At 39.4% G+C, this 26036-nt stretch overlaps 1 protein-coding gene across 4 annotated transcripts; it reads right to left on the bottom strand.

Annotated features, from left to right (window-relative positions):
• Positions 1 to 351: 351 nt before the first annotated feature.
• On the bottom strand, positions 352 to 26017 carry itgb1bp1 (integrin beta 1 binding protein 1). 4 transcript variants are annotated; one of them, XM_078541642.1, is made up of 7 exons: positions 25903 to 26017; positions 16322 to 16424; positions 13752 to 13830; positions 10640 to 10776; positions 8099 to 8191; positions 3726 to 3875; positions 352 to 1146 (listed from the first exon to the last, which is right to left on the bottom strand). In XM_078541642.1, the coding sequence occupies exons 2-7, from the start codon at positions 16391 to 16393 to the stop codon at positions 1075 to 1077; spliced, it is 603 nt and encodes a 200-aa protein (XP_078397768.1). In that variant the 5' UTR covers positions 16394 to 16424; positions 25903 to 26017; the 3' UTR covers positions 352 to 1074. The 4 variants fall into 4 exon arrangements, with proteins under 4 accessions (XP_078397768.1, XP_078397770.1, XP_078397769.1 ...); XM_078541644.1 differs by having other exon boundaries at positions 25926 to 25992; XM_078541643.1 differs by lacking the exon at positions 25903 to 26017 and adding an exon at positions 22770 to 22893.
• Positions 26018 to 26036: the final 19 nt, after the last annotated feature.

Raw genomic sequence — 26036 nt, 5'->3', positions numbered from 1 at the left:
GGATGACTAGGTAACATTCAGCAGCAGGATGAGGCCTAGTGATATTTATCTTAATTTAGGAGTATTGATGCTAACTGTAGTCCTTCCTCCCCACACTGTCAGCTGGGGAAGGTCAGCTAACTCGGCATCAAGAGGGATTGAACCTGGGATATTGCTATTGCCACCTTAATTGGCTGAGAACAGTTTTTTCCATCTTTAAGGTCATAATGCAAATAATGCATCATTTAATCAAAGGACTTCTCTTTTCTTTAATCATTCAAAAGAAGACTATATTATTTGTTTGATGGCAGGCTGCACATAATATTTTGTCACCTCTGTGGCAACGATCGATATTAATAGGAAGTAGAACAATTTACTTGCTGTATTTCTTTTATTTGTAACAACTTAAATTCAGTTTGGTAATATAAATTGTACAACAAAGTTGTGTATAAATAAAAGGATGCTGGTTCATGCATACTTACTTGAAAGGGCAAGAAATGCAATGCCATTTACTTTAGAAACCAGTATTGGCCTATTCAATGTTTATAAAATATATTTGGCTTAAAAAGGCATTAAGACTTGCTTATTTAAGCAGCTACTGTTAGTGCTGAAGTATATACATAGATTGAGCATTATACAATGTAGCATAAGATTATCAAAGTTATTAATTATTGATCTGATATTTACAGAGAAATGTTACTGTACAAAGCAAGGCTTCATGTTTGCTACAAGTTTATTACATTTCAGTGATTATTTGCATTTTCTGAAACTTTTATTTCCTTTAAGCCTGCAGTAAACTTAAGTCTGCTTCAAGGACCAATGAGGATAATTGACACTGCAATTGTTCTGGACTTAAAATAGTAACCCATTGGCAGACGGCTATGAAACTGGAGACTTGCACAATACTAACAAACAGACCAATATTTCTCATTTTACTGAAAATATTGAAAACTTCAAATCTCAGAATTTCTAACACTTTACATTAGTTCACAGACCTAAGGCAGCAACTGTAGTTGAAAGCAGTCAAACATAAGGTAAATAACCAAAGAAACTACATCATGAGTTGACAAATGTATTGTTTAGACAACAGTCATGTCAGGATTTCTCTGAGGAAAGTGCTGAATCAAAAGCAGTGGACAGAACTTTGCAGATTGTTTGAGCTTGTTCCTGCAACACAGAAGGATTGGATTACTCAATCACAACGCCTATTTATGAGTGTAATTTTTTGTTATTAAGGCATAATTGCTTTTTAGATTTCACAACAGATATAAATTGATTAAACATGTTAGAAATACCCAAATATCACATGCTTAATGAGTTTCATTAGTTCAGCCAAATATTAGGCCAGCCACAGAATTCATTTCAAAATAATGTTGCTACGGGAATGTGATTTGAAAATAGAGATTTTACCAAATCCTAAATTACATTTCATAAATTTGCAATGGAATTAGAGAATCAGTGTTAGACATGCCTCAATCATTCTGGCCATTGCTTTGTGGGGACCCTTATGACAAGTAACATTAAAAAATAGGAACAGGAGTACACCTTACAGTCCCTCCATCCTCCTCCACCACTACATTGGAGTTAGGATCATGACTGATCCTCGATCCACTTTCCTGCTTGATCTCCATATTACATGGATTTTAACTCGAGCAAATCAGCTGACCTTGGTCTTGAATATTCTCAACGACTGATCATCCACAAGATTCATAGCCCTCTGATTGAAAAGGTTTTTCCTCCCCTCTGTCCAAAAAGACCATCCCTCATCCCGGGACTATACGCCCTAGTGCTCGACTCCAGCCAGGAGCATCGACTCTATGGAGTGCTCTCAATCTTGCGTTTCAATAAGGTCACGCCTCATTCTTCTAAACTCCAGGAAATAGGATATCCCCTCATCCCAAGAATCAATCTCGTGAACCTTTGTTGGACCTGCAAAGCAGGTATACCCTTTCTTGGGATTGGAGACCAAAACTGTATACGGTACTCCAGGTGTGGTCTCAAAACCTGTACAATTGCAGTATGACTTTGTTTTCTTATACTCCAACCCCTTTTGCAATAAAGGCCAATGTATTTGATGCAAAGCCTTTCTAATTGCTTACTGTACCTGCATGTTAATTGTTTCTTGTACATGGGCACCTAAATCCCTCTGCTGCAGCACTGAAATGTCCTTAAATCAAGGTCAAACAAATCCTCTATGAATAGTGCATTGTCCTCCCTCAACCTTTTTTGAAGCCTTGGATACAGTTGACCACACCACTGTCAGGGACTCTGAGCTCCCTGGGTTCCTATCTTATCTAGTCAGTCATAGCTGTAATATCTCCAAGGATGCCTTCATTTCTTGCCCAAAAACAATTATCTCTGGAGTCCCCTAAGGATCTATCAGTTGCCCTCCTGCCCTCCTTCAGTTACATGCAACACAGAGATAAGGTAGGCTAATTCACCCTAGTCACACACAATATCTTTTGAAGATAAGGTGGGGGGAAGGGCAGCTGTGAATACATGGTATGTGGAGGATGATGGCAAAGAGAGCCAAGATGAATTTTAAAATCAAAAAAGATGACTTGTCATTATGTACATAGGATAAAGTAAGAATGGAGAAAAAAGTTATAAGGAGCTTAAGGATGTGATTTAAAATTTTAAGGGGAGGTGTAACAGTAGAGTAGAGGTAGGTGCCTCAAAGAAGAATTTGCCAAAGGAATGAGGGAATAGAACAAAGTGTGGCACTGCTCCTTATGAAGCCCTTTCCACCAGTGATCCAAAGCAGGATATCACTTCAAACATCCACAATAAGATAATGGAAAGGAAGGGCCCTATTTTGACTTTCTAGAATAAAATGCTGAGAAGGGGGGCAGTGACTGTTGATTTGCTAGCAGTGTGGGTAAGGTGAGCAAAATGGGAAGGAGATCAGCCTCCCAGTTGGTGTTCTGGGTGAGAAGGGTTTGGAGTAGTGGGGTTGGTCCTTGTAAGGAGGCAGCGATAGGTACCTCAACTGGCCCTTCAGAGAATATGAAGCTTGACAGTAACGATGCCCCCATTGTCCAAGGCATTAAAAAAAGCCTAAAGTAGGAAGGGAGATGAGTAGTCATGGCTTGGGGTTGAGATTGGCTTGGAGGTCAGGGCAGGAAAATTAATAGAAGGGGAGAAATGATACATGCCCTATTTAGATGACAGAAATGGAAGGGACGATGCCGATGGATCAGAAGTACAGATTCTAGTCCAAAACAGCAAGTAAAAATATGCACATGAACAAACATAATGGGAATTCAGATTACATAGAGATTACAGATGCATAGTTTATCATAAACAGAGGTCAAGGCGGATGTGATATGAAACAGTTAAAGGAAAGTCTAACTAACACCTTATAGTGGGATAAAGTTAACTTGCAAATAGCATGGAATGAACTTGGGAGTGTCCATGAACCAGTATTCAGGTTGAGACCATTGTGGAGAGTGAGTGAATGCAGGAGCAGCCATGGCACACAGTATTAAACTGTTCCTTATAGTTCCTCTAATGTGTACAATTTTTCAGGTTGGTTTTCTCATTCAAATCACACACTTTAGTCACCTGTCCAATGTGGTATAAACAAGAAGTTTTTAAAATACTGCTAGCAAAGCAATAACTTCCACTTGTTAAAAGTGGCAGATGCAACCTGTATTGATCCGATAGTTGAGGTGCCAAACTACTCCCAAATTTTAAATGAGGTTACAAGGTCAAATGTAAAACAAAGGGGAAAAACCATTTCTCACCAGGCTATTACACTGATACACGCAGATACTATACTCATTCTGGTTTGCATCGGTGGTTTTTATAGCAAGGAGGCTTTTTCCCATTCCCAAGCCATCATCATAACAGATCATTCGCACTATCAAATATAATGGATGTCTGTGCAAAATGTCCTGCCAAAAAGAAAAAGTGTTAATTTATTGCTTGACATGTATTTGAGTGACAGAGGAAATGGAATTCTATATCATAACGACTGGAATAATTCAAGTTTTTTCAAATTAAACTTGTGACACGAGTTTCTTAGTGGAATGTTTGTGAAAAACATAAGGAACAGATGTAAGTAATTTGACCCATCAAACCTGCTCTGCCTTTTTTTTAGTTCTAGCAGCAATATTGTTTTAAATATCTTCTTGCCATGCATACCGATTGCCATATATCTCATTATATCCTTCCTTCCCAATCATCTATCTCTATTTTAAGCAGCTCAATTAGTTTTGCATTTATTGCCTTCTGGAAAATTGTATTCCACATTTTCATAACTGATTAGCTAAACAAGTTCTTCTTCCTGGCTTAGCTCTAATTCAGATTATAGGTAAGGAATTCAGGTATGACATGGAAGCCGATCACCCTGATGGAGTTGTGCACAGTGCCACAAGCCACATCTGTTGCAGCCCTTGCAGCACATCATCTTAAGAAGGGCGCTTGCATAGGCATCCCTGCAAGCACCAGAAGCCACTGAATTCATCCTATCGTGACATCACACCGCCCTATCAACTGATGTGACATCTATTTTCCAAATTTGTTCCATGCAGATATTCAACAATTTTGCACGCCACTCACCAAAAGTCAAGCATTCAACAACTAAGAGGGTCCTAGCACTTGTAGGTAAGGTATTTTTGAAGAACCTATACAATTGCCAAGTGTCTGTAAGTACTCTGGAGTGTTTATGGAAAGTGATGCTACATTCTCACAGGGCTGGCAGACTTTTCCACAAAGGCTGTAAAAGGTTTGGGGGCTTCAGCACAATAGGGATCTGTTGCAGATACTGTAAAGAGAGAAAGCTGTGCAATGCACTCTACCGACTTAGCATCTGACAGGTCAAACAATGCATCCAGCAACTTGGTGTTCATGCCCATCAGCATTTTCCTATGTGTTGCCCCATCAAAGTCTTCATCCCAAGTACCCTGTAGAAGAACTCAGGTGCAACCTCTCCTTCCAGTAAGCTAGCACACAAACCATCTATTACACCTGGCCTGGCTACAGCACACTTGTGCCCAGTGACTCACCATCTACTGCTCCCAACTCTATACTGGCCTTTAGTACAAGCAATGCCAGTATCTGAGGAGGCTGGGGAAGCAGTGGGTAGTCGATATCATGGGAAGGTGCATTCACCAATCTTGACAATCCAAGTGAGGTCATTAGATTTATTATGGCACTACTGCTAGATCCTTGAGTCCAGACGCTGGGAACTAACTTCCCTAGCCAACTGCTCCTAGTCTATTCCAAGAGTTGTCCTTGAAGGTCTCCTGGAACCATGGCATCTCTCCTGTCCACCCCCACCACTGAAACCTCCCGCACTGCATCCATAACCCTAAAGCCCTCTCTCTGCCCTGGCGTTCCATTTTCCTTCTTTAAAATTACAGTAATAGTGTTCAGCAGCCTCCTATAACACTGTGCAGCTTCCCTTTGAGTGGGGTAGACTGCCCTTAAGAACAGAAGGTGGCAGCACTACATATTATTGGCACATGCTACAAGGCCCTATGCTTCCATTAGGTAAATGGGGTTGCAGCATCAAATTTGTGACCCCTGCGGCTGAAAAACAGCGCGCACCAATTCTTAGTCCCAAGTCTAGATTTCTTCGTTGGAGGGGAAAAAAGGCAATGGACTATAATTTGCTTTTGCAAGGAATCTAATGGCATCTACCCGCAAAACAGGACAAGCAAATGTATATCTGTACAGCCAATCAGAATGAAGGGTTGCAAAATTAACAGTGCAAGAACTTGGAAGCAGAGCAAGTTAGTGTGTGCATGTCAAATCAGATACAGAAAGAGAAATAAAGAGGGGAAAAAAGATTTGATTAAAAGAAAAAAGAAATTTAAAGAATATGTTTTACATTAAGATCTCTAACAGTTAAAACCTGGAGAAATGAAACTCCACACTTGTAACAGTTCATTTTCAATACCACTGAGGTTGACTGGCACTGAAAAAGTGTCATATGTTGTTAAAAGGGTACTTAGACTGAAATGGACAGAACTTAACATTTTGTAGTGCATTTAGTTCGTGTCTACCATATATCCCATCCTTTTTGCTTAAGCGTTAACATTTGCTATCTTCCATTACTCTACCATCAGTACCAGAACAGCAAGCAAACGTCTCCAATTTTCTCACCTATTCCTTAATACCCTGCCCTGGATTAAAACACTTATGCTATGCCAACAAACACTTCTAAATGACAGATATCATGCACAAACCAAAGATTTTACAGAATGAAATGATTATGTCTGAACAACAAAATATTCTAAACATACTGAAGTACAGGTACAATAAATTTGAATGTACACATAACAAAGTTTGCAATGCTCCATTACCCTTGTAAGAATGATTTCTGAGGATATAACACCACACGATTTACTGAACCAAGTCCTGGCTTCTAGCAAGAAAATTTCAGGCGGTTTCATTCTATTTACCACTACCTCCATCGCAATATTGTAATATTGTTCCAAGCAGAGCATGAAATTGACTCCTTTAACCTGACTGTGTTCAAATTCAAAAAAGAACTGAACTGTGCAAATTCGACTTTTTAGTTGAACATTATGTTATATTCAAATAAATGATACAACTGTGGAATTAGGCATGACTCATTACTTATAGCAGTGTTTCCCAAACTTTTTTTCTGCTGTGACCCCAGAATGAAAATTGGTGGAGGGTGTTGTGTGGAAAGTTGTTGAGCAGGGTTGGGGTTCAAACAACAGGGATACAGGCACAAAAAAACAACTAAGGGATCTACCATTTTGCAGGCTCTGTTGGTGTCAGTGGTCAAGCCTCAGAGCTCAATGGATTAAGCCACGCCCATAGGCAAAAAAAGATACATTTAAAGGGGCCTCACAGCCGATCCCCAGGCTGTCAAATCACAGTCTCTGCTTCACAGCTGCTATTGCTGCCTCAGAGCTCAAAACCCCAATTGCTCTTCGGGGTCACGACCCAGTTTGGGAACCCTTGATTTACATAATGGGAATTCTATTAACAAATCTCAATCAATGAAAATATTGTTCTTGCTGTTTACTTGTAAATGCAGCAAGCAGTTCAGAAGGTCATGATATGTTAATACTGTGTACTGGCAGAAGCAGGGGGCCTACAGTAGTATATCCAGCAGCTTTGGTGAATGGGAGAAACAAAAATTGTTATAAATGCAGGTTGTTGGTATCTGGGCCATGATAAGCTTTGAGGTCAGCCAAAAACCCTTTCCCCTTTTTTCCAAATAAAAATAACGTAAAGTGTGCATTGTGATGTCAACATGTACTAGCCTCTTACCTAATTGGCTGTTGACATTAATTAGCAGATGGTGACGTAAACTGTTTTACACCAGCTAATCACAGTAACACTTAGTCAAGGATATAATAAATATTTATTCCATCATTCAAATTGACATATTCAATGCTTAAAACTTTTTGTAAAAATTGCAGTCAATGGGCAACAAACTGTGTGCAAGGGCAAGTTTGCTTTGATTTATTCACCATTGTTAGATCAAGTAGCAAATATTCCCTTGTTGTGCTTCTTACATTCTGGGTTATAAAGGATTCCTGTACACTTATAGAAACTCCATTTCCTTAGCCCGTTTACCTATCTCTCCTGGCTAATTAATTTCAGGATAGTTGAAAATCCCTGATTATTATTTTTTTTAACTAATTTCCCTAATTTGTTTGCATATTTCTTCTTCCACCTCTCTTCCACTATTAGGTGGTATGTAGACTACATCTATTAGTGTGATTGACCTTTTATTTTTCTCTTATCTCTATCCAAATGCTTTCTATTTCTGTCTTACCAGAGGGCTGTGTCACTTATCTACTGCCATTATGCTATTGCTAATAAGTAAAGCTACTCCACCTCCCCCTTTTCCCTCTTTTTCATTATATTTTATACCATGCAATGCTTAATTGCCAGTCCTGATTTTCCTGTAGCCATGTCTCAGTAATCCCTACTAAAACTGCTTTCTCGCAACATACAATTGCCTCCCATTCCTCTATTTATTATAAATTCATAGTTGTGAGGGGAGATCATGATCACACGCCCTGATACTAAGCGACTACTGTTTGAAATTAGCATCTCTTTCTCTCCTGCATCTTTTAAGGTTCCTCACCATTATAACAAAATTAGAAGGAAACATTAATATACTCACAAATTGATCAGAGGATGCAACTTTGATACCATATTTGGAGACATATAAAATACTCTCCTCTTCTGATGGTGTAAAAGGTAGTTTTCCATATTGCTATAACAGAAAGAACATGCACTACAGAGGAATCTGCCATTTTAGCAAACTAAAACATATGGAAGCCAAAATACTGTTAATGCTGGAAATATGAAATCATAATCATCTAGCTCATGGTTAATATTAAGAAAGTATTTTTTTGTTTTGGGAAGATTGAGGTTGTACGGGTAAGGTAATGAAAATGCTGGGCTTTAGAAATTGCCAGAACACCTCAAACAATGTCAGATCAAAGGGATGTGTACTCATGAGGTCAGAGTTAGGAAGGTAAAAGCCATAAAAATGGCAGGTGGCCTTTGTTTAGCTGGGGAGCTACAGACAGTAAGACTGAGGAGAATTGCCCTGACTTCATTAGAAATTTAAATTATTCAGGTAGGTCCCAGAGTCAAGAGATTTGACGATGAAGCTAAAAGTTAATTAATCTAAAAATCTAGTGGACATCTCAACTAACCTCTGATGAGTACAGATGAATAATTCAGGGCGGAGCCTTGTTTGAAATTCTGAGAAGTTGAGAGATTTTTCCAGAAGGTCTTTGGGTTTGAAGCTAAAACACCAAGTTGGTGCGTGTAAGCCCCAAGTTCAGGCAGACAAAGAAAGAGTCTGCTAAGAACTGAAAAGCAGCCATAGATCAAAAGTAAAAGGGCCTTTAGAAATCAGGGGTATTCATCACTCTTTACTCCTACTTGGTGTTTTTCATCTTACATCCATTCTGCTACTTGTCCCCTGACTCCACATGCTCTGACCTTATTCGTCCGTCTATTATATGGCACCTTATCAAAGACCTTTTGAAAATCTAGATAAATTACATCTCCTGCATTACCCTTATCTATCTCTGTTACCTGTTCAAAGAATTCAATAAGGTTGGTCAATCAAGAGTCTCCCTTGAAATCCATGTTGACTATTCAACATTGTACTTTTAGTTTTTAGAACTTTTTCCTATTTTCTCCTTTAGTAGGGATTCCATTAATTTTCCTACTACTGATGTTAAGCTGACTGGTCTATAGTTCCCAAGACATATTTTGTTCCCTCTTTCCCTACTCTCATTTTTCCCTTAAGTTTTTATTCATTCATGGTGTTTCATTAGTGTTCAGTTTATTCTTGATTTTTAGCAGAATATGTTTTTCCTGGGCAATGTTGAGCACTAAAATGTTTCCCATTGCTGTTCTACATCATGGTTTGGCAATATTGCAGTCCACTATATTTTCCCCAAGTCCTATTCTTAGCCCCTCAAAATTGGCCTTTCTACAATCTATTACCTTGATTTTTGTCAAGCTTATGTCCCTCTAAATTATCTTAATGCATATTATATTATGGTCAATATTGCCTAGATGTTCCTCTACTTTTACTTCTCTTATCTGCTTTGGTTTACCATTGTTAGATCAAGTAGCAAATATTCCCTTGTTGAACTTCTTACATTCTGTGTATAAAGGACACTTGAAACTCCATTTCCTTAGCCCTTTTACCTATCTCTCCTGGCTAATTAATTTCAGGATAGTTGAAAATCCCTGATTATTACTCTTTTTTTCCCGTAATTTGTTTGCATATTTCTTCTTCTACCTCTCTACCGCTATTAGGTGGTATGTTGACTACACCTATTAGTGTGATTACCCTTTATTTTCTCTTATCTTTATCCAAATGGATTTTACTTCTGTCTTACCAGAGCGCTGTGTCACTTATCTATTGCCATTATGCTATTGATAATAAGTAAAAGCTACTCCACCTCCCCCTTTTCCCTCTTTTTCATTATATTTTATACCATGCAATGCTTAATTGCCAATCCTGATTTTCCTGTAGCCATGTCTCAGTAATCCCTACCAGAACTGCTTTCTCGCAACATACAATTCCTCTGTTTTATTAAGGACGCTGTGTGCATTGCTCTACAGTTTAACATGCTTTTTATAGCAGTTCCTCTCATTTTTATTGTTATCCTTTTCATACTCCTGTTCTATAATTCTATTTATTCCCTGGCCATTTTTATGTCCTCCCTTCAGTTTAGGGAGGACATTTGTCCTATGCTCTCCTATTCTGTTTATATCTACGCTTGTTTCATTTCTTGTAAATCCTTCCCTACTCTATGTTACAAGTTTAAAGCCTTTGCCGTTTCCCTGTTTACCCTTTCTACTAGACCACTGGTCCCATTCCAGGCCACTGCTCCAGTTCCTTCCTGTCCCAGTACTGGTGCCAGTGTCCCATGAAAAGGATCTTTTAGAAAAAAATCAGATGTCAATTTGATGAGTCAGTGGTACTACAAAGAATTTTCTTCTTTGAAATGTGGTGAAGAGCCATGATTGTATTGAATGGTGGAGCAGGCTCAATGGGCTGTGTGGTTAACTCTTGCTCCTATTTCTTATGTTCTTAAAATCTAGAAGGTTATTAAATTACGTATGCAAAAGAAAAGTTTGTTCACGACAGATAAGTTAACAAGCATTCTTTTTAATTCCATTATCTTACCTGTGCCAAATCTATATAATTAATCAAATCTTGTGGTCCTTGAAGACATTCAAATAAACTGGCTTTTAAGTTTTCAATAGCACCTAAATACTTCACTCGGAATTCAGTGCATGTGTCAAAGTTACTGTTACTCTGTCCTATAACAAAAGTATAAAAACACAATTTGTCTTCGCCCAAATAATTATATAGCAGTAATCTGCAAAAAGAGATTCCTTGCATTACTTTAAACCTTCCAGAAAATTAGCACCAAATTTTTTTGCTTTCACTGATGGATGTTTTATTCGAATTGTGATTTATGGAAAATGAAATGCAACCGGTTAATCCTTAACTTCCCCCAACCACCCCAACTCCCAATTTTCTTCCCTATTCTTTCAACTCACACTGGGGTATATTTTATAGGCCACTAGTTTTTTGGTAGCTTGCCCGAGTAGGAGAAGGCTTCAAAAACCACCTTGGCGACCCTAGCTGATGTTTTCCCTCCTTAGTCACGCCATACTGAGGTCTGTAGCAGTGGTGCTACTCCCACTATTCTAGTGGTGATCAACTGCAAGCTCCGTGCAGAACAGGATCAGCCTAGTCCAATGAAATATTAAGTAGTACATTACCCATTGAGCTATCAGGGAGTCCAGAGCTTTTTTACATCAATACAGCTATTTATCAAAAGGTACAGAATTACTTTGTGCATCATATATTCTTTAAGAAATAGAATCCATACTCTCATTTAAAAAATATAGTTATCTGCTTGGGGGCATTGTGCACTATAATTTCAGAAAGTTTGAGGATGACACGAAACTCAGAAATGTAGCAAATAGTGACAATAACAGGCTTCAGGAAAGCACAGAGAGGCAGGTAACTAGACGGACCTATGGCAGATGAATAAACAGAAAATTGAGAGGATGCACTTTAGTAGGAAAAATAAGCAGAGACAATATAAACAACATGGTACAATTTTAAAGGAAGTGCAGGGACAGGGAGACCTAGGAGTCTATAGGGGCAGGACAAGCTGAGAAGACTTTTTTTATGTTTAAAAAACAGTACATGTGGGATCCCTGGCTTTACAAATAAAAGCACAGAGCACAAAAAGCAAGGAAGTTATGCTAAACCTTTAAGTCACTGGTTTGTCCTGAACTGGAGTATCGTGTCCAATTCAGGGCACCACACTTTATCAAGCATGTCAAAGCTTTGGAGAGGGTGCAGAGAAGATTTAGTAGAAACATATCAAAGATGGGGGACTTAAGTTATGAGGAGAGATTGGAGAACCTGGGGTTGTTCTTAGAGCAGAGAAGGGTAAGGGGAGATTTGGTAGAACTGTTCAGAGCTATGACGGGTTTTGGTAGAGTAAATAAGAAGAAGCCATTTCCAGTGGCAGTAGTGTCAGTAACCAGAGGTCATAGATTTAAGGTAACTAGCAAAAGAATGAGATGATGTGAAAAAAAATTACATAATGAGTTGTTATGATCTTGAATAGATTGCCTGAACAGGTGGTGGAAGCAGGTTCAATAATAACATTAAAAAGGGAATTGGATAAATTCTTGAAGTGGAAAAATTTGCAGGGTTATGTTGGGGGCTGGGACTAATTGGATAGCTCTTTCAAAGAGCCAAAGACAGATGGAACTGAATGGCCTCCTGTGTTGTATCATTCTATGACTCTATGAATTATGTTCATGGAGGCATTATGTAGTTTAATTATGTTCATGATTAAGTACTGGTTAAGGTAAGTTTTTCAGAAAAAAATGATGAGGGATTTAAGAGGAGAGACTGGAGAAGCTGGGATTGATGATTTGATTTTTTTTCGCAATTCGCTCCCTTTCCTCCCATATCTCATATCTTCCTTGATCAGTTGAATGAATTTTCTGAACATCTAAATGAGGGTCAGTGCTGCTCCGCAATTGTCGCACCAGGCGGCCCATTCGAGCGGAACAGGAATTTTTTTTGTACAAAATACAACAGCTAAATCCCCGACTGAAATTTTCAAACAAGATTTGCTTAATCCTACAAGGTGAATAAATGCATTACTTAAGCACTTTTGCTTCTCATGTTTATGCCTGAACTACCTTAAAAGCCTCTGCAATCAACATTAGTTTGAAAATGCATTATGCATAGACCTGCTAGAGAACTGTCATAAATTGTTAGACATAAATAGCAATTATAAATGCTTCCAGAAACCGGGTCCCCAGAGGAGTCAGATGTCCTTTGCTCAGTGTTTTTTAATAGATGGCATACACGAGAAACACAAGAAGTTAGTATGATCATTTCTTAGGAGACAATGAGATCAAGGCTCAATAGTGACAATGACAAAAACTTGGGAGAAAGTGGCTTCACAGTGCCCACCAGTGAAAGCACTGGAGACAGAGAAAGTTTTAAAGGTGTGAGGGTGGGGATGTTTTAACACTGAAAGGGCTTTCAATATCTAAGAGAATCTACTTAGCCTTCCCACTGTTCACCCATCTATTGATACAATTTGTTTTCCTTCTGTATTCTCAAGATTTTCCGCATGGATCTATTTACATTATTCTAGGGTGAAGTCAGCTGAAAAGTGTGCCTAAATGAAACTTGTCCCAACTTTCTGCTTCCAGCAGGCTCACTAGGGATATGGAGGGTGCCCTGATCTTTTCCCCCCTCAATAAACTGAAGATCTGAGGATCAATTGCAGCAGCAACTGCACCCCCTCCCCCCACAAACCGCCCAACTAAGATTGCCCAATTTAGTACAAATCTAGAATAGGATGTGGAATCCAACTCTTCTGAATGGCTTAGAAATATATTATTTGGTGCATCAGAGTAAGACTGCACCAGCAAATAATCTGTTTAAATTATGATAGTGGATAGATCTAATTCTGAGACTTCACACAAGTTTTGGAACAATCTAATAGTGTCTTTGTATCAACAAGTTCCTATGGCAATGACATTTTCTAAATTCACAAATACAATAGTAGTAGTGAAACTATGGGTAACTTGATCTGCCCACTGCTATTTTTGACTATTATTGAAAAAAAATTAACATACTTGTCGCTAAGCTCTGGATGTAAGGGAGCTGTCAATATTACACGTTACAATATATCTGAATTGTATTTACAGTATAAAAGATTTTTAAGAATTTTGCAGTACAATACCTGAACTCCTTGTGGAGTCTGTATCAAGACTAGCCACTGTACTAGATCTAGAAAGACCACCCAAACTGGAATCTACTGACTGGGAAAAGAAAGCACACAAATGTATTAATAGTTTTAAACTGATAAATCCACAAATGCTACATTTACTATCAAGAGTAGTGTTTTGCACTTCCACTCAGACATCTTAAGGGTTACCTTTTTTGTTCAGAGCACTGCCTATGTAGGGTATTCAGGAGGACATGAGGGACAAAAGAATATGAAGGCTGTCCCATGGAAACACTTTGTATCCCACTTTTAAATAATTCACCTGACACTTGCATTAGGGCTAGATTATTAAAAAATCTTAATGAATATTTGGGTGAATTAAATTACCACTTTCAGCAACACAAACAGAAATTGCCAATTTTCAATGTTTTAAAGGTCAAGTATAAAAATGGGCACCAGCTATTAACACACCTTAAAAATCCCACTCGATAAACACTGACAGAGGAAGAGTTGAAAATTGTACAAGTAACTCCAGCTGTGACAAGATAATGCTGCAAATTAAAAATATAGGAGAGCAAATTTTTACTAAATTCTATTAAATGACAAGTTAATCCTTCAGCTATTATCCTTTGCTCCTTGTCAATGCTACCGGACTGCATTGCTGAGATCTCCTGCTTCAGTTTTGATGGGTTACAACAATTCCTCCTAATACATAAAACTTCCCAACTTTGTAATGTCTTCTCCAGAACAACAGAAATCAAAGCAAAATTACAGGCTAATATCTGCCCAGAATATGTTAATTGTGGTGACTTATTTTTAAACCAGGGTTCAGTAATCTGTCTGGTCACCAGGAATAGTGGCCTTTGATAATGAGAGGGCCCAAAATGGAAATTAATCAATACGTACAGTCTCAGAAATCTCTTGCTGCAGCAAAGTTGATAATTAATCAACTTTCTAAACAAATCATAGAGATAAGACCAACCGATTTGGCTTGTTCCTGCCTAAATTTCTTGTTGGGAGTAGGTCTTATCCTTCCCTTGCTATGATAAGTTTAAAACAATGGGCTATTTCAGATTACCACGAGCAAGCAATCTCAACCTACATGTTTAATAACATTTGATCACCCAGTCTCTTGGATGTAAATTTGCATGATAATATGGTTACAGATTAGCACGCTGAAAAAAAATAGTCTAAACATAAAAGAGGCTAATTTCTCAACAAAATATTTTAGGTTTAAAACTTGGAATAAGCTCCTAGCTTCTAAAACTGCAGAGGGAATAAAAAATTCACTACTTTAAGGAGCGGAGGTGAACTAAAATTAGTTTTTCGATAGTATTGAACTTGAGTATTGTGGAAAAAAGAGACATGTCAAAGCTTTTTATCTTGCACTCATCAGGACACTTCGCAAAAATATGAATATAATAGGAAAACAACAGTTTATACTGTATGAGAAGAAAGTGCTGATTGGCAAGTGAACTCTGATTGATAGAGGTGTTGCCATGGAGAATGCACCAGTGATGGTGACTGACAGCTAACTGCCAAGCATTGTTTGAAATTTATATTTAAACCAAGCAGCTTGACCCTGATTAGTCAAGGCATTGCCCTGAGAAATGAGTCAGCGTATGGCAGTCACTTATTTTGTTTAGCTGAAACAGGCGCAATGTGTGTACAAGTTCTTTCTGCCTGCAAAGAACAGGGCCTTGTGTATTCATATATGTAGCTTCCAGTACATGCAAATGCACCACACTACGCACTGGCAATCTTAAATTGGTTGTCAGCATAATTCTTAGCACACTGAGGATTATTTAGCAAATGTCCAATTGTGGGATCACATCTAACATTGGACACTGTGTTTTGAGTTTTGCAAGCACGGGGTGGTTGGGTACGGTCTGTACCTTGCCCGTTGCAAACAGTGGCTGGGACATACTGTTTGATATGATCCGCCAGTCTTTGGGATGTACGGCCTACATGCCAAGCATCACACTGGCACTGAAATTCATATACCACAATACTCATTTGTGATGGGCAGAACATATTTTTGGTTTAACGGCAACATTCTGTTAGTGGCGAATACCACTCGTGCTGCTACTGCATAGTAGCAGCGTGTAACTGCCAGCTTCACCTGTTGGTCAAATTACTGAAAAAACTGCATACTCAACAGGTATTAATAGTACAGTGAAACGATAAACAACAATACAATTACACCACATAACTTAGACAAAAACAAGAAACGCAACAAAGATTTGGTGTTGTTGCCTGGGGTATTTGACAAGGTTACAGGTAATGAATAGTGTCATTGAACCACAGAGATACACAGTAGAGAGATATGACTCAATATTTCACAAAGCTTTGAGAGGATGGCTTCCACAGCATTTCTCCACGTGCGTACTGAATATTCATATAAAGCAGTCCGTCTTAACAAGTGAGAAACACATTGTCAAAACCTATAATTTTTGTACCTCCTTTAATTATGTAATAGCAACTTATAAATTTAAACAAAGTTCTCTGGTATTACCTCTTTGGTAACATCAGTCAAAGCCTGACTGAGCATATATTTAAATAGCGCCTTGACAATGAAAACCTACTTTGCTTTTTGTGCTGATTTCGCTGCCTTGAGAACTGCTACTGCTATGGCGTTTCTTTCCTTTCCGAAACATTTCTCACCATTGTTTTTGAAAGCAGATAAACCTTTGAAACAGACAAAGAAAAAGTCATAAAACACTCGTTAAACATCAGCTACCTCAGATGAAAATCATTTGGACATTACTGATGACATCCAACTTATACCAATCAATATGTAAAAAGCTGACACCTCTGGAAGTGAGACCTCAATGAGGAGTAGGAGAAAGTGCAGGAAGATAAACTACTCAGTCTCCATGTGTACAAACAATATGTAAATATAAATCCCACATAAAATTAAACTCTCTCTCTATACTGTTCACAAACTGCAGGAAAGTTAGGGAAATAGTATACATCACATTATTTTCAGGCCATCCCAAACTATGAGCTCTCTCGACACAGGTCCTATAGTTCATTAGATTCAACACCAGCAACAAATTTTTATATAGCACCTTTGAAGTGATAAAACATTATTGTAAAACAAAGTATGACACAGAGCCATATAAGGAGATATTAGGTCAGATTGACCAAAAGCTTGGTTCAATAGATAGGTTTTAAGGATTATCTTAAAGGGGAAAGCGAGGTAGAGAGGCTGAAATGTTTAGGGAGGGATTTCCACAGTTTAGGGATTTGGTACTTAAAGGCACTGCCACCAGTGCAGGAGCAATTAAAGTCAGGGATGAGAGTGAAGATATCTCGGAGAGTTATGGGGCCAAGGAGTTCACAGATATAGGAATTGATGGGGTATTTGAAATTTAAAATCAAGACATTGCTTTACCGGGAAGCAATATAGTCAGTGAGCAGAGAGGTAGTAGGTGAACTGGACTTGGTGCAACTTAGGACGTGGGCAACTTCAAGTTTATTGTGGGTAGAGTGTGATAGACCAGCCAAGAATGTGTTGGAATAGTCAAGTCTAGAGACAACAAAGTTAGAGGGTTTCAGCAGCAGATGAGCTGAGGCAGGGGCAAAGTCATGTGATGTTACAAAGCTGGAAATAGACATTCTTCATGATGGCTTGAATATATAGTAAGTAGTTCATCTCGAGGTCAAATGTGACACCAAGGTTGCAAAAAAATCTGATTTAGTCTCAGTTTCGTTGCCAGTGAAAAGGATGGAGTTAGTAGCTAAAGAATCAAGTTTGCAGCAGGAACCAAAAACAATGGTTTTAGTCTTCCCAATATTTAATTGGAGGAAATTTCTCCTCCTCCATTACTGGATGTCAGATAATCAATCTGATAGTTCGGTCACGGTGGAGGAGTCGAGAGGTGATGGTGAAGTGGAGCTGGTGTTGTCGGCGTACATGGGAAAACGAATGCTGTGCTTTTGGATGATGTCACCGAGGGGCAGCATGTAGATAAGGAATAGGACGGAACCAAGGATAAATCCTGGGGCACATCAGAGGTAACTGTGTAGAATAAGGAAGAGAAGCCATTGCAAGCGATATTCTCTATACAATTAGATATATAAGAATGGAACCAAATGAGAGCAGTTACACCCAGCTGGACACTAGTGGAGAGGCACTGGAGAAGGATGGTGTGATCATCTGTGTAAGAGACTGCAAACATGTTGAGAAAGGTGAGAGGAGATAATTTACCCTTGTCACAGTACATCACATTGACTTTGATAAGAGCAGTTTTAGTTGTTGGGTTCCTTCAATGTGGAGCAAAAACCCAATCCTGTATATATTTAAAGACTTTATCCTTATTACTATTTCTTATTTTTAAACAACTTTTCTGCTAAACAAAGACAATTAAGATGGTTGACCTTCTGTCCAGAAATTATCCCCAGCAGTTTCCAGAACAAAAGAGTTCTCTTATATATATTATATAATAAAGTCATATAGACTCAAAACATTAACTCTGTTTCTCTCTCCACAGATGCTGCCAAACCTGCTGAGTTTTTCCAGCATTTTCTATTTTTATTTCAGATTTCCAGCATCTGTAGTATTTTGCTTTTATAGAAGAATTCTCTTGTCAGTTTCAGGAATACCACACCTCATTATGCCTAAGGAGCTTCTAACAGACAATTTGGGACTGTTACAGGCCAATTTCAAAAGGAGCTTCAATTATGCCATTTGCATTTAGTAAGCCAACCTTGCCACGGAATCTGTGGGTCTGCTGAGACAATGGCTTCCCAAACACCAGACCCTCAACAATGAATGTCACCCCTTTCAACCCATAACGGCAGAGACTTTATCAGTCCTGAAAACAAAGACATTCCAGATACTGGATAAACGTCCTTTGTTGAAGTTGATGTGGCAAAGGAAGATCACATGACCCAAGACTCTGGCCTTTTCAGCAGTTTAATATTACCTTTCTGAGCTGCACAGCCAGTCTGCTGTTTAAATACCAACTGGCAGGCCATACAAAAACAAGCTCTGTCCAGGTTGGACCACCTGACTACTGGAAGATTTTGTAACATTGCCTATTGACCTGGCACAATTTCTGCTTGCCTACTTCATCTTGCAGCATCGATGCTACTTGCAAAAGTGAATCTTACAACACCGGTCTCTAGCCAGCCGGCCATCAAATGCCTGTGTGAAAGACTTCCTCATTGGACTCTGACTTTGAGAGTCTGTAACTCACGTGAACCAATATTCATTTTCTTTGCGATCCTTGTACTATAAAACCTCCTTTTCTCTATCCCCACTTTACTGTGTGAATGCAGAGTGGGACATTGCTAACACTCCTTTGAGGGTTTTGAGTGTGTACAATAAACTAACCTGCTGAGTTAATCCTAACTTGGGTTTGCTGTGTGATTATGAGTAAAATTGGATCACACAAAAACAGTGGGGTTGGGAAACTATGCCACCGGCTATTCTAAAAAAAACTAATTCAAACACCTTTGTTTACAGACCAATGGGAAGAGGAAACAGTGTTGTTTGAACTGACCCTTTCCTGTCTGTAACACAGTATTGTGGCAGGAGTGGAAATCTGATTGGAGCGATTTATACATGGAGTTCCAGGAAAATTGGCACAAATTTGGGAGGAGATAAAACATTCTCGGACTTTGAAGAGAAAAGGGAGGTTGGAGATGGGAGGGTAGTTTGCAAGGATGATGGGGGGGGGGTCAAGGATTTTTTTTTGAAGAGAGGGGTTATGACAGCAGATTTAAAGTAGAGAAGGACAATACCCAAAAAGGGAGAACTGTTCACTATATCAGCTAACATGGGGACTAGGGGAGGAAATTGAATGGTCAGCAGATTAGTGGAAACAGGGTTGAGAGAGCAGGGCACAAGGGGAGCTCAGAGAGGGCATGAGGGGAGGTAGAAGATAAACTACAGAAAGATGGGAGTTCAGGACTAGGACAAGGGGAGAACCTAAAGGAAATTTGATCCGGTGAGCTAATGGAAGAGAGGGGCGCAGCAGAGGTAGCTGATTGGATAGTCTCGATCTTAGTGACAAAGAAATCCATATCTCCTTGTAGTTACTGTTGGCGGTGAGGGTGAAGGACATAGAAGATGGGGAGAGGGATTTGAGAAAGTTTGCAGTAGAGAATTTTGCATCCCATAACTTTATATATTATGTGCTGTGATCCCTATATTAGCCATATTAGCTAGGTACAAGTTAGCAGGCAATACTATATGATAGCTGTGTGCTGGTTTGATGAAGGTTCAATATTTACACTTACCTTATTCTATTACTGAACAAATGACTAATTAACTATATCTGTGGTATAACTTGAACCTGAACATTCACCTTTCTTAAAAATGCCAGGCAAATGCCCATTGCTCTCTGAATCAAATAGAAACTTCCTTTAGCAACTGAGGACAGCAACGGTGCCCCAAACTACAATCATATTAGTACAATAATCATGTGCCACCGTCTATACACAACATGCTGCTCACACATTGCCCCCTCAACATCTTCTTGAGTTGTAATGTTTATAAATGCTTTTCAAAGTTTTTTCTTTTAAATTCCAATAAATGTTGAACATTTTCAAAAAGAGAAAACTGGTTGTAACATTGAGAGTGAGGATAAGGTATAGATGATCAAATGATAGATTGTTGTAGTTCTAGCCCATTAAAAATGTCACCTGTGGAATGCAAACAGGTTCCATTAAATTACCTGCAATAATAGTTGATATTCCAGTATCCCAGTAAATATCTATCATCTTATTCATGCAGACTGATATACTTTGCAGTCAGTAATAGATACTCTCAACTTTCCATTGCTAATACCTCGAGGATTGGAAACCAGTTCTTCCCCCGGCCCCAATATTCTGAGACTCCATCAGGATAAACTGCTCCAAATGTACAGGAACAAAATATTTACCTTTCTTGGGTTTCAGTGAGAAAAAAAAGATGGGTCACTTTTTGATCCCCACATCTCGACTGTGAGCAATCAGGGCATTAGGAGCAGAAATGTGAGTAAAGACTAGTTACACTGGATCTCAGTCCAAAGCACAAACTGCAAACATAGTAAAGCTGAATAATTGACAACATCATTTTCCAGGCCCTTTGTGCCAGGAAATTTTTCTGCCCTTTTAATTTTTTTGTGTGTGTGTTATTTGGCAGGAGGAGGAGGAACATTGAGTTGTCAGCCAAACCAGATTATGATAGGCCTGTACCATTCTGCCATTGCCCTCTCATTATAATAACATCAGATTAACTGGAAAAATGGTGTATGTGGAGGCTACATTTCACCAGAGAGGCTGTGACAGTTGTTTTGTACATTGCAAGCTGACCTGTAGCAGCTCCAGGGCACTGCAGTCAGCAGCCATCAAGATCATATCACCCTTTAACATTTTTGCCCAAGCTTATTCCAGGCTACCACAGCAGCCACCAACAATATCTCAGAATGCAGCAAAAACATGTGGATCCATGATAGTGCAGGCTGTAACATTCAATTCATTTTAACATGGTGATTAAAGTTTGCTTCATTACACATACACCGTGTGTGTCCACACAGCTCTACTTCACCAGCACCTCTTTCTATTCCTCCACTGTCACTGATTTTTTACATCACTTCTCTAACATCCAGTCCTGGATGGGCAGAAATTTCCTCCAACTAATTATTGGAAAGACTGAAGTCATTGTCTTCAGTCCCCACCACCAACTTTGTTCCCTAGCCACTGATTCCATCCTTCATTATCACCAAATCCACCTATTTCCACCTCCATAACACTGCCTGACTCTCCCCCTGCCTCAACCTTCAGCCCTGCTTTTGTTACCTTCAAGCCGAATAATTCCAATGTTCTCCTGGACAGCCTTCCATCTTGCACACTCCATAACTTCAGCTGACACAACCTGTATCTTAACTCACACCAAGTCCTGGTCATCCATCTATCACCCTTGTGCTCATTCACCTACACTAACTCCTGATGCAACAACCGAGGTTATAAAATTCTCATTCTTGTTTTCAAATCGTTCCATGACCCTGACACTCTTCTTTTGTAACTTACAGTCCTCCAAGATCTCTTAATACCTCCAGTCCTGGCCTTTTGCACATCCCTGATTTCAATCATTCTGCCACTGGTAACCTTCCCTTCGGCTGCCTGGGCTCCAGGCCCTAATACTTTCTGCCTCTCTACTTCTCTCTCCTTCTTTAAGATGCTCTTTAAAACCTACCTCTTTGACCAAGCTTTTGGTCATCTGTCCTAATACCTCCTTATGTTGGCTTGGTGTCAAATTTACATTTTACTACGTTAAAGGTGTCATGTAAAAGCAAGTTCTGATTGTTGTATCACTTCAGGTTTTCAGGCGGCCACTCACCAACCATAAGCTTAACAATTCTCCTGCATTCAGTAAGAGGTCACAGTGAACCATTCTTCGACTTAAAAGTTGCAATCTTGCATTTTTGTGGACTGTGGTGGTAAATTTGTAGGATTTATTTTGTTTAAATAAAGAGTAAGAATGCAGGAGAAAACATCAGTAAATCCCACAGCCAAGCTATTTATGAAGAGGGAAAAAGAAAAGTAAATGTAAAGAAGGCACGCAATTATATTCCCAACTTTGCTGTTGCCAGCTGCCTATGTAATGGCTGCAGCTTGCCAATATAAGTTTGTTTTTGATGTGAGTCAACTCCTCAAGTATAAGGCTGTCATTGAAAATTTCACACCTAGGATTTGCCCAACATTGCGCGCAAAGCATGATCTGCAGTTGGATATCATAATGTCATGAAGTATTGTCTTACTCTATCTGGACATCCTCTCAACCTGCCAGTTAGAAATGATTCTTCTCACTCATCCCACAGCTTTTTAACTGACTAATCTATTTTTTAAATTTCCTTTTCAAATCTCAATTTTCCCCTCTCAAGGAGCTGATGGCTGTTCAGGTACAGTTCCACAGGTCCCAGGACCCTTCGATACCTCACTGAAGCTGCCATGCTTAATTGTGAAGCTAGAGATCTAATATTGTACCAATGAGCTATTGGCTTAAAGGGATATAATGGCCAAACATGATACGGTCCTCACCCAGTGTCCATCGTCTCAGTGGGGCACTCAAAACACAAAGATGACAGCCAGCGATAGACCAGTTGGTCCACACAGTTTACCTATGCTGGTACAAAAGCAAAATATTGCTGATGCTGGAAATCCGAAATCAAAACAGAAAGTGCCAGAAATACACAGCAGGTCTTGCAGCATCTGTGGAGAAACAGAGTTAACGTTACAGGTCTGATGAAGTTCTAATGAAAGGTCATCGGCCTGAAACTTCAACTCTGCCCATGCGAATACTGGCAGTTGGGACTGGATGTTTGCTACCAGCCACAGTTGACGGTGGTGATATTATCTAAAGAATGTGTTAATGGTGACATTAAGGGTGGAAAGCAGGACGAGCAAGTGACAGATGGTCCTGGTGGGGTAGGGGGAAGGGATTGAAATTGGCTAAAAGGTAGAGATAAAACAATGGATGGAAATAAATGTAAAAATAATAGAAATAGGTGGGGAAAGAAAAATATATTAAAAAAATGTTATTAGAAAAAAGGGGGATCAGAAAGGGGGTGGGGATGGAGGAGACAGTTCATGATCTGAAGTTGTTGAACTCAATGTTAAGTCCGGAAGGCTGTAAAGTACCTAATTGGAAGATGAGGTGCTGTTACTCCAGTTTGCATTGAGCTTCACTGGAACATTGCAGCAGGCCAAGGACGGACATGTGGGCATAAGAGCAGGGTGGTGTGTTGAAATGGCAAGCGACAGGGAGGTCTGGGTCACGCTTATTCTTAATGGTCTTCTTTGAGAGACCTTCAATTTGTGATCACAATTATAGTCCACCAGCCTCACAAATGTAATTTTCAAACAGTTAAGTAAACAAATATTTCTAATTCAAACACAATAATTACACAGGTTCTTCTTTTTTGATTATTGTGTTAAATTTTCACTGCATTAAAAACACTAAAGATCACCAGTATTACATTTTATGCAAAATCTACTTTACATAGAGCCTCCATCAAAGAGAAACCAGGTATGTGGGAAGTTGCCAACACATTCATTTTTAAAAGTCAACAATGAGATGTAATCATTGTCTACAGGTCGAGTACGAAAGAAACCGCATTTATAAAATTATAAAATGTTTGCAGCACAGAAGGAGGCTATTTGGCCCATTGTGTCCATGCTGGCTCCCTACAAGCAACTCAGCTAATCTCATTTCCCTGTCCTTTCACTGTGCCTTGCAATTTTTTTTCTCTTCATATAATTACCCAATACCTTCTTGAAAGCCAGGATTGAATCCGCTTCCACTACACTCACAGGCAGTGCATTCTAGATCCTAATCAGTCACCACGTAAAAAAGCTTTTCCTCATGTTGCCTTTGTTTCTTTTAAATCTGTGCCCTCTGGTTCTTGGCCCTTCTGCCAACAGCAACAGTTTCTCTCTATCTACTCAGTCTAGATCCCTCATGATCTTCAGCGCCTTTAGCAAGTCTCCTCTCAACCCTATTTTCTGTAAGGAGAACAGCCCCAGCTTCTCCAATCTATTATTGACAGAAGTTCCTCATCCCTAGAACCATTCTCATAGATCTTCTATGCACCCTCTCTAATGCCTTCGCATCCTTCCTAAAGTGTGATGCCCAGAATTGGACACAATACTCCAGTTGATGCTGAAGCAGTGTTTTATAAAGGTTCACCATAGCCTCCTTGCTTATGTCTCTATTTAAAAAGTCTAGGATCCCGTATGCTTTATTAACTGTCTGCAAGACATAGGAATGTGATGGAATATTTTCCACTAGCCTGGATGAGTGCAGCTGCAACAACACTCAAGTACCTTGATAGCATCCAGGACAAAAGAGACCACTTGATTGGCACCACATCCATTACTTTAAACAGTCACTTCCTTCCACCACCAACACACAGTGTCTTGTAGACACTTAATAATGTGTACCATCTACAAGGTGCAACTCACCAAGGCTTCTTTGACAAAACCTTCCAAACCTTTATCAACTAGAAGGACAAGAACAGCAGATGCATGGGAACACAACCACCTGCAAGTTCCAATCCAAGCCACACAACATCCCATCTTGAAACTGTGTCACCGTTCCTTCAAAATCCTGGAACTCCCTTCCTAACAGCACTGTAGGTGTACCTATATCACATGGGCTGCAGCAGTTCAGGGAGACACCTCACCACCACCTTCTCAGGGACAATAAGGGATGGGCAATAAATGCTGGCCTAGCCAGTGACGCCCACATCCCAAGAACAAATTAAAAAATGCTTTCTCAACATGTCCTGCCACCTTGAATGATTTGTGCACATATTATCCCAAGTTCCTCTGCTCCTGCACCCCGCTTAGAATTGGATCCTTTATTTTATATTTCTTCAAACATATGCAGGAGTAGGCCATTCGGTCCCTCGAGCCTGCTCTGCCATTTAATGACATCGTGGCTGATCTGATTGTGACTCCAACTCTAATTTCCTATCTACCCACTATACCCTTTGACTCCCTTGTCAATCAAGAATCTATCTAACTCAGCCTTAAAATATTCAATGGCTCTGCCTCCACTGTTCTCTGGGAAGAGAATTCCAGATACTAATGACACCCTGAGAGAAAAGATTTCTCCTCATCTGCCTTAAATGGGAGACACCTTATTTTTAAACCGTGTCCTCTCGTTCTAGTCTCTCCCAAAGCTAAATGGATTGGCCTGTAGTTACTGGGCTTATCTTTATACCTTTTTCTCAACAAGGATGTAACTTATGCAACTCTCCAGTCCTTCCGCACGACCCTGCTATCTAAGGAGGATTGGAAAATTTTGGCCACTGCTTCTGCAAATTCCATTCTCACTTCCCTCAGTATCCTTGGATGCAGCTGATCCAGCCCTGATGACTTATAAACTTTAAGTACAGCCAGCCTATCTGGTACTTTTTCACTTATAGCTGAAGAACATTTCAACAGTGAATGGTCAGGATTGAAAGGGTTAGGTAGAACAGAGGTTATTAGTAATACGATGATTCAAAGCTGACTAGCACCAAAACACAACAGGCCCAGCAACACATTCACAACAAACAGCCTCTGCAACCCTTCATTTCCTCACACACTCTCCCCATAGCACATCTGTCATAACATTTGGAGAAAATAAAACTATATCTAAGATCTATTTAAAAAGAAAACTAATTACCTAACGAATTAATAGGCTCTTACAGAAATAATAAAATCATCTTGCACAATGTTTGAGTTTTTGTTCTCTGGTGGATTCCTCTTGCACTTCCGAGTGTTTCAGTTTCTTTGTCCCCCGCCCCCGCGTGGGGGAGG

Source organism: Cetorhinus maximus, chromosome 5 (genome assembly GCF_964194155.1).
Source record: "Cetorhinus maximus chromosome 5, sCetMax3.hap1.1, whole genome shotgun sequence".
Lineage (NCBI taxonomy): Eukaryota > Metazoa > Chordata > Chondrichthyes > Lamniformes > Cetorhinidae > Cetorhinus > Cetorhinus maximus.
The sequence above is the reverse complement of the archived record's forward strand: the minus strand, read 5'-3'. Positions and strand labels throughout refer to the sequence as shown.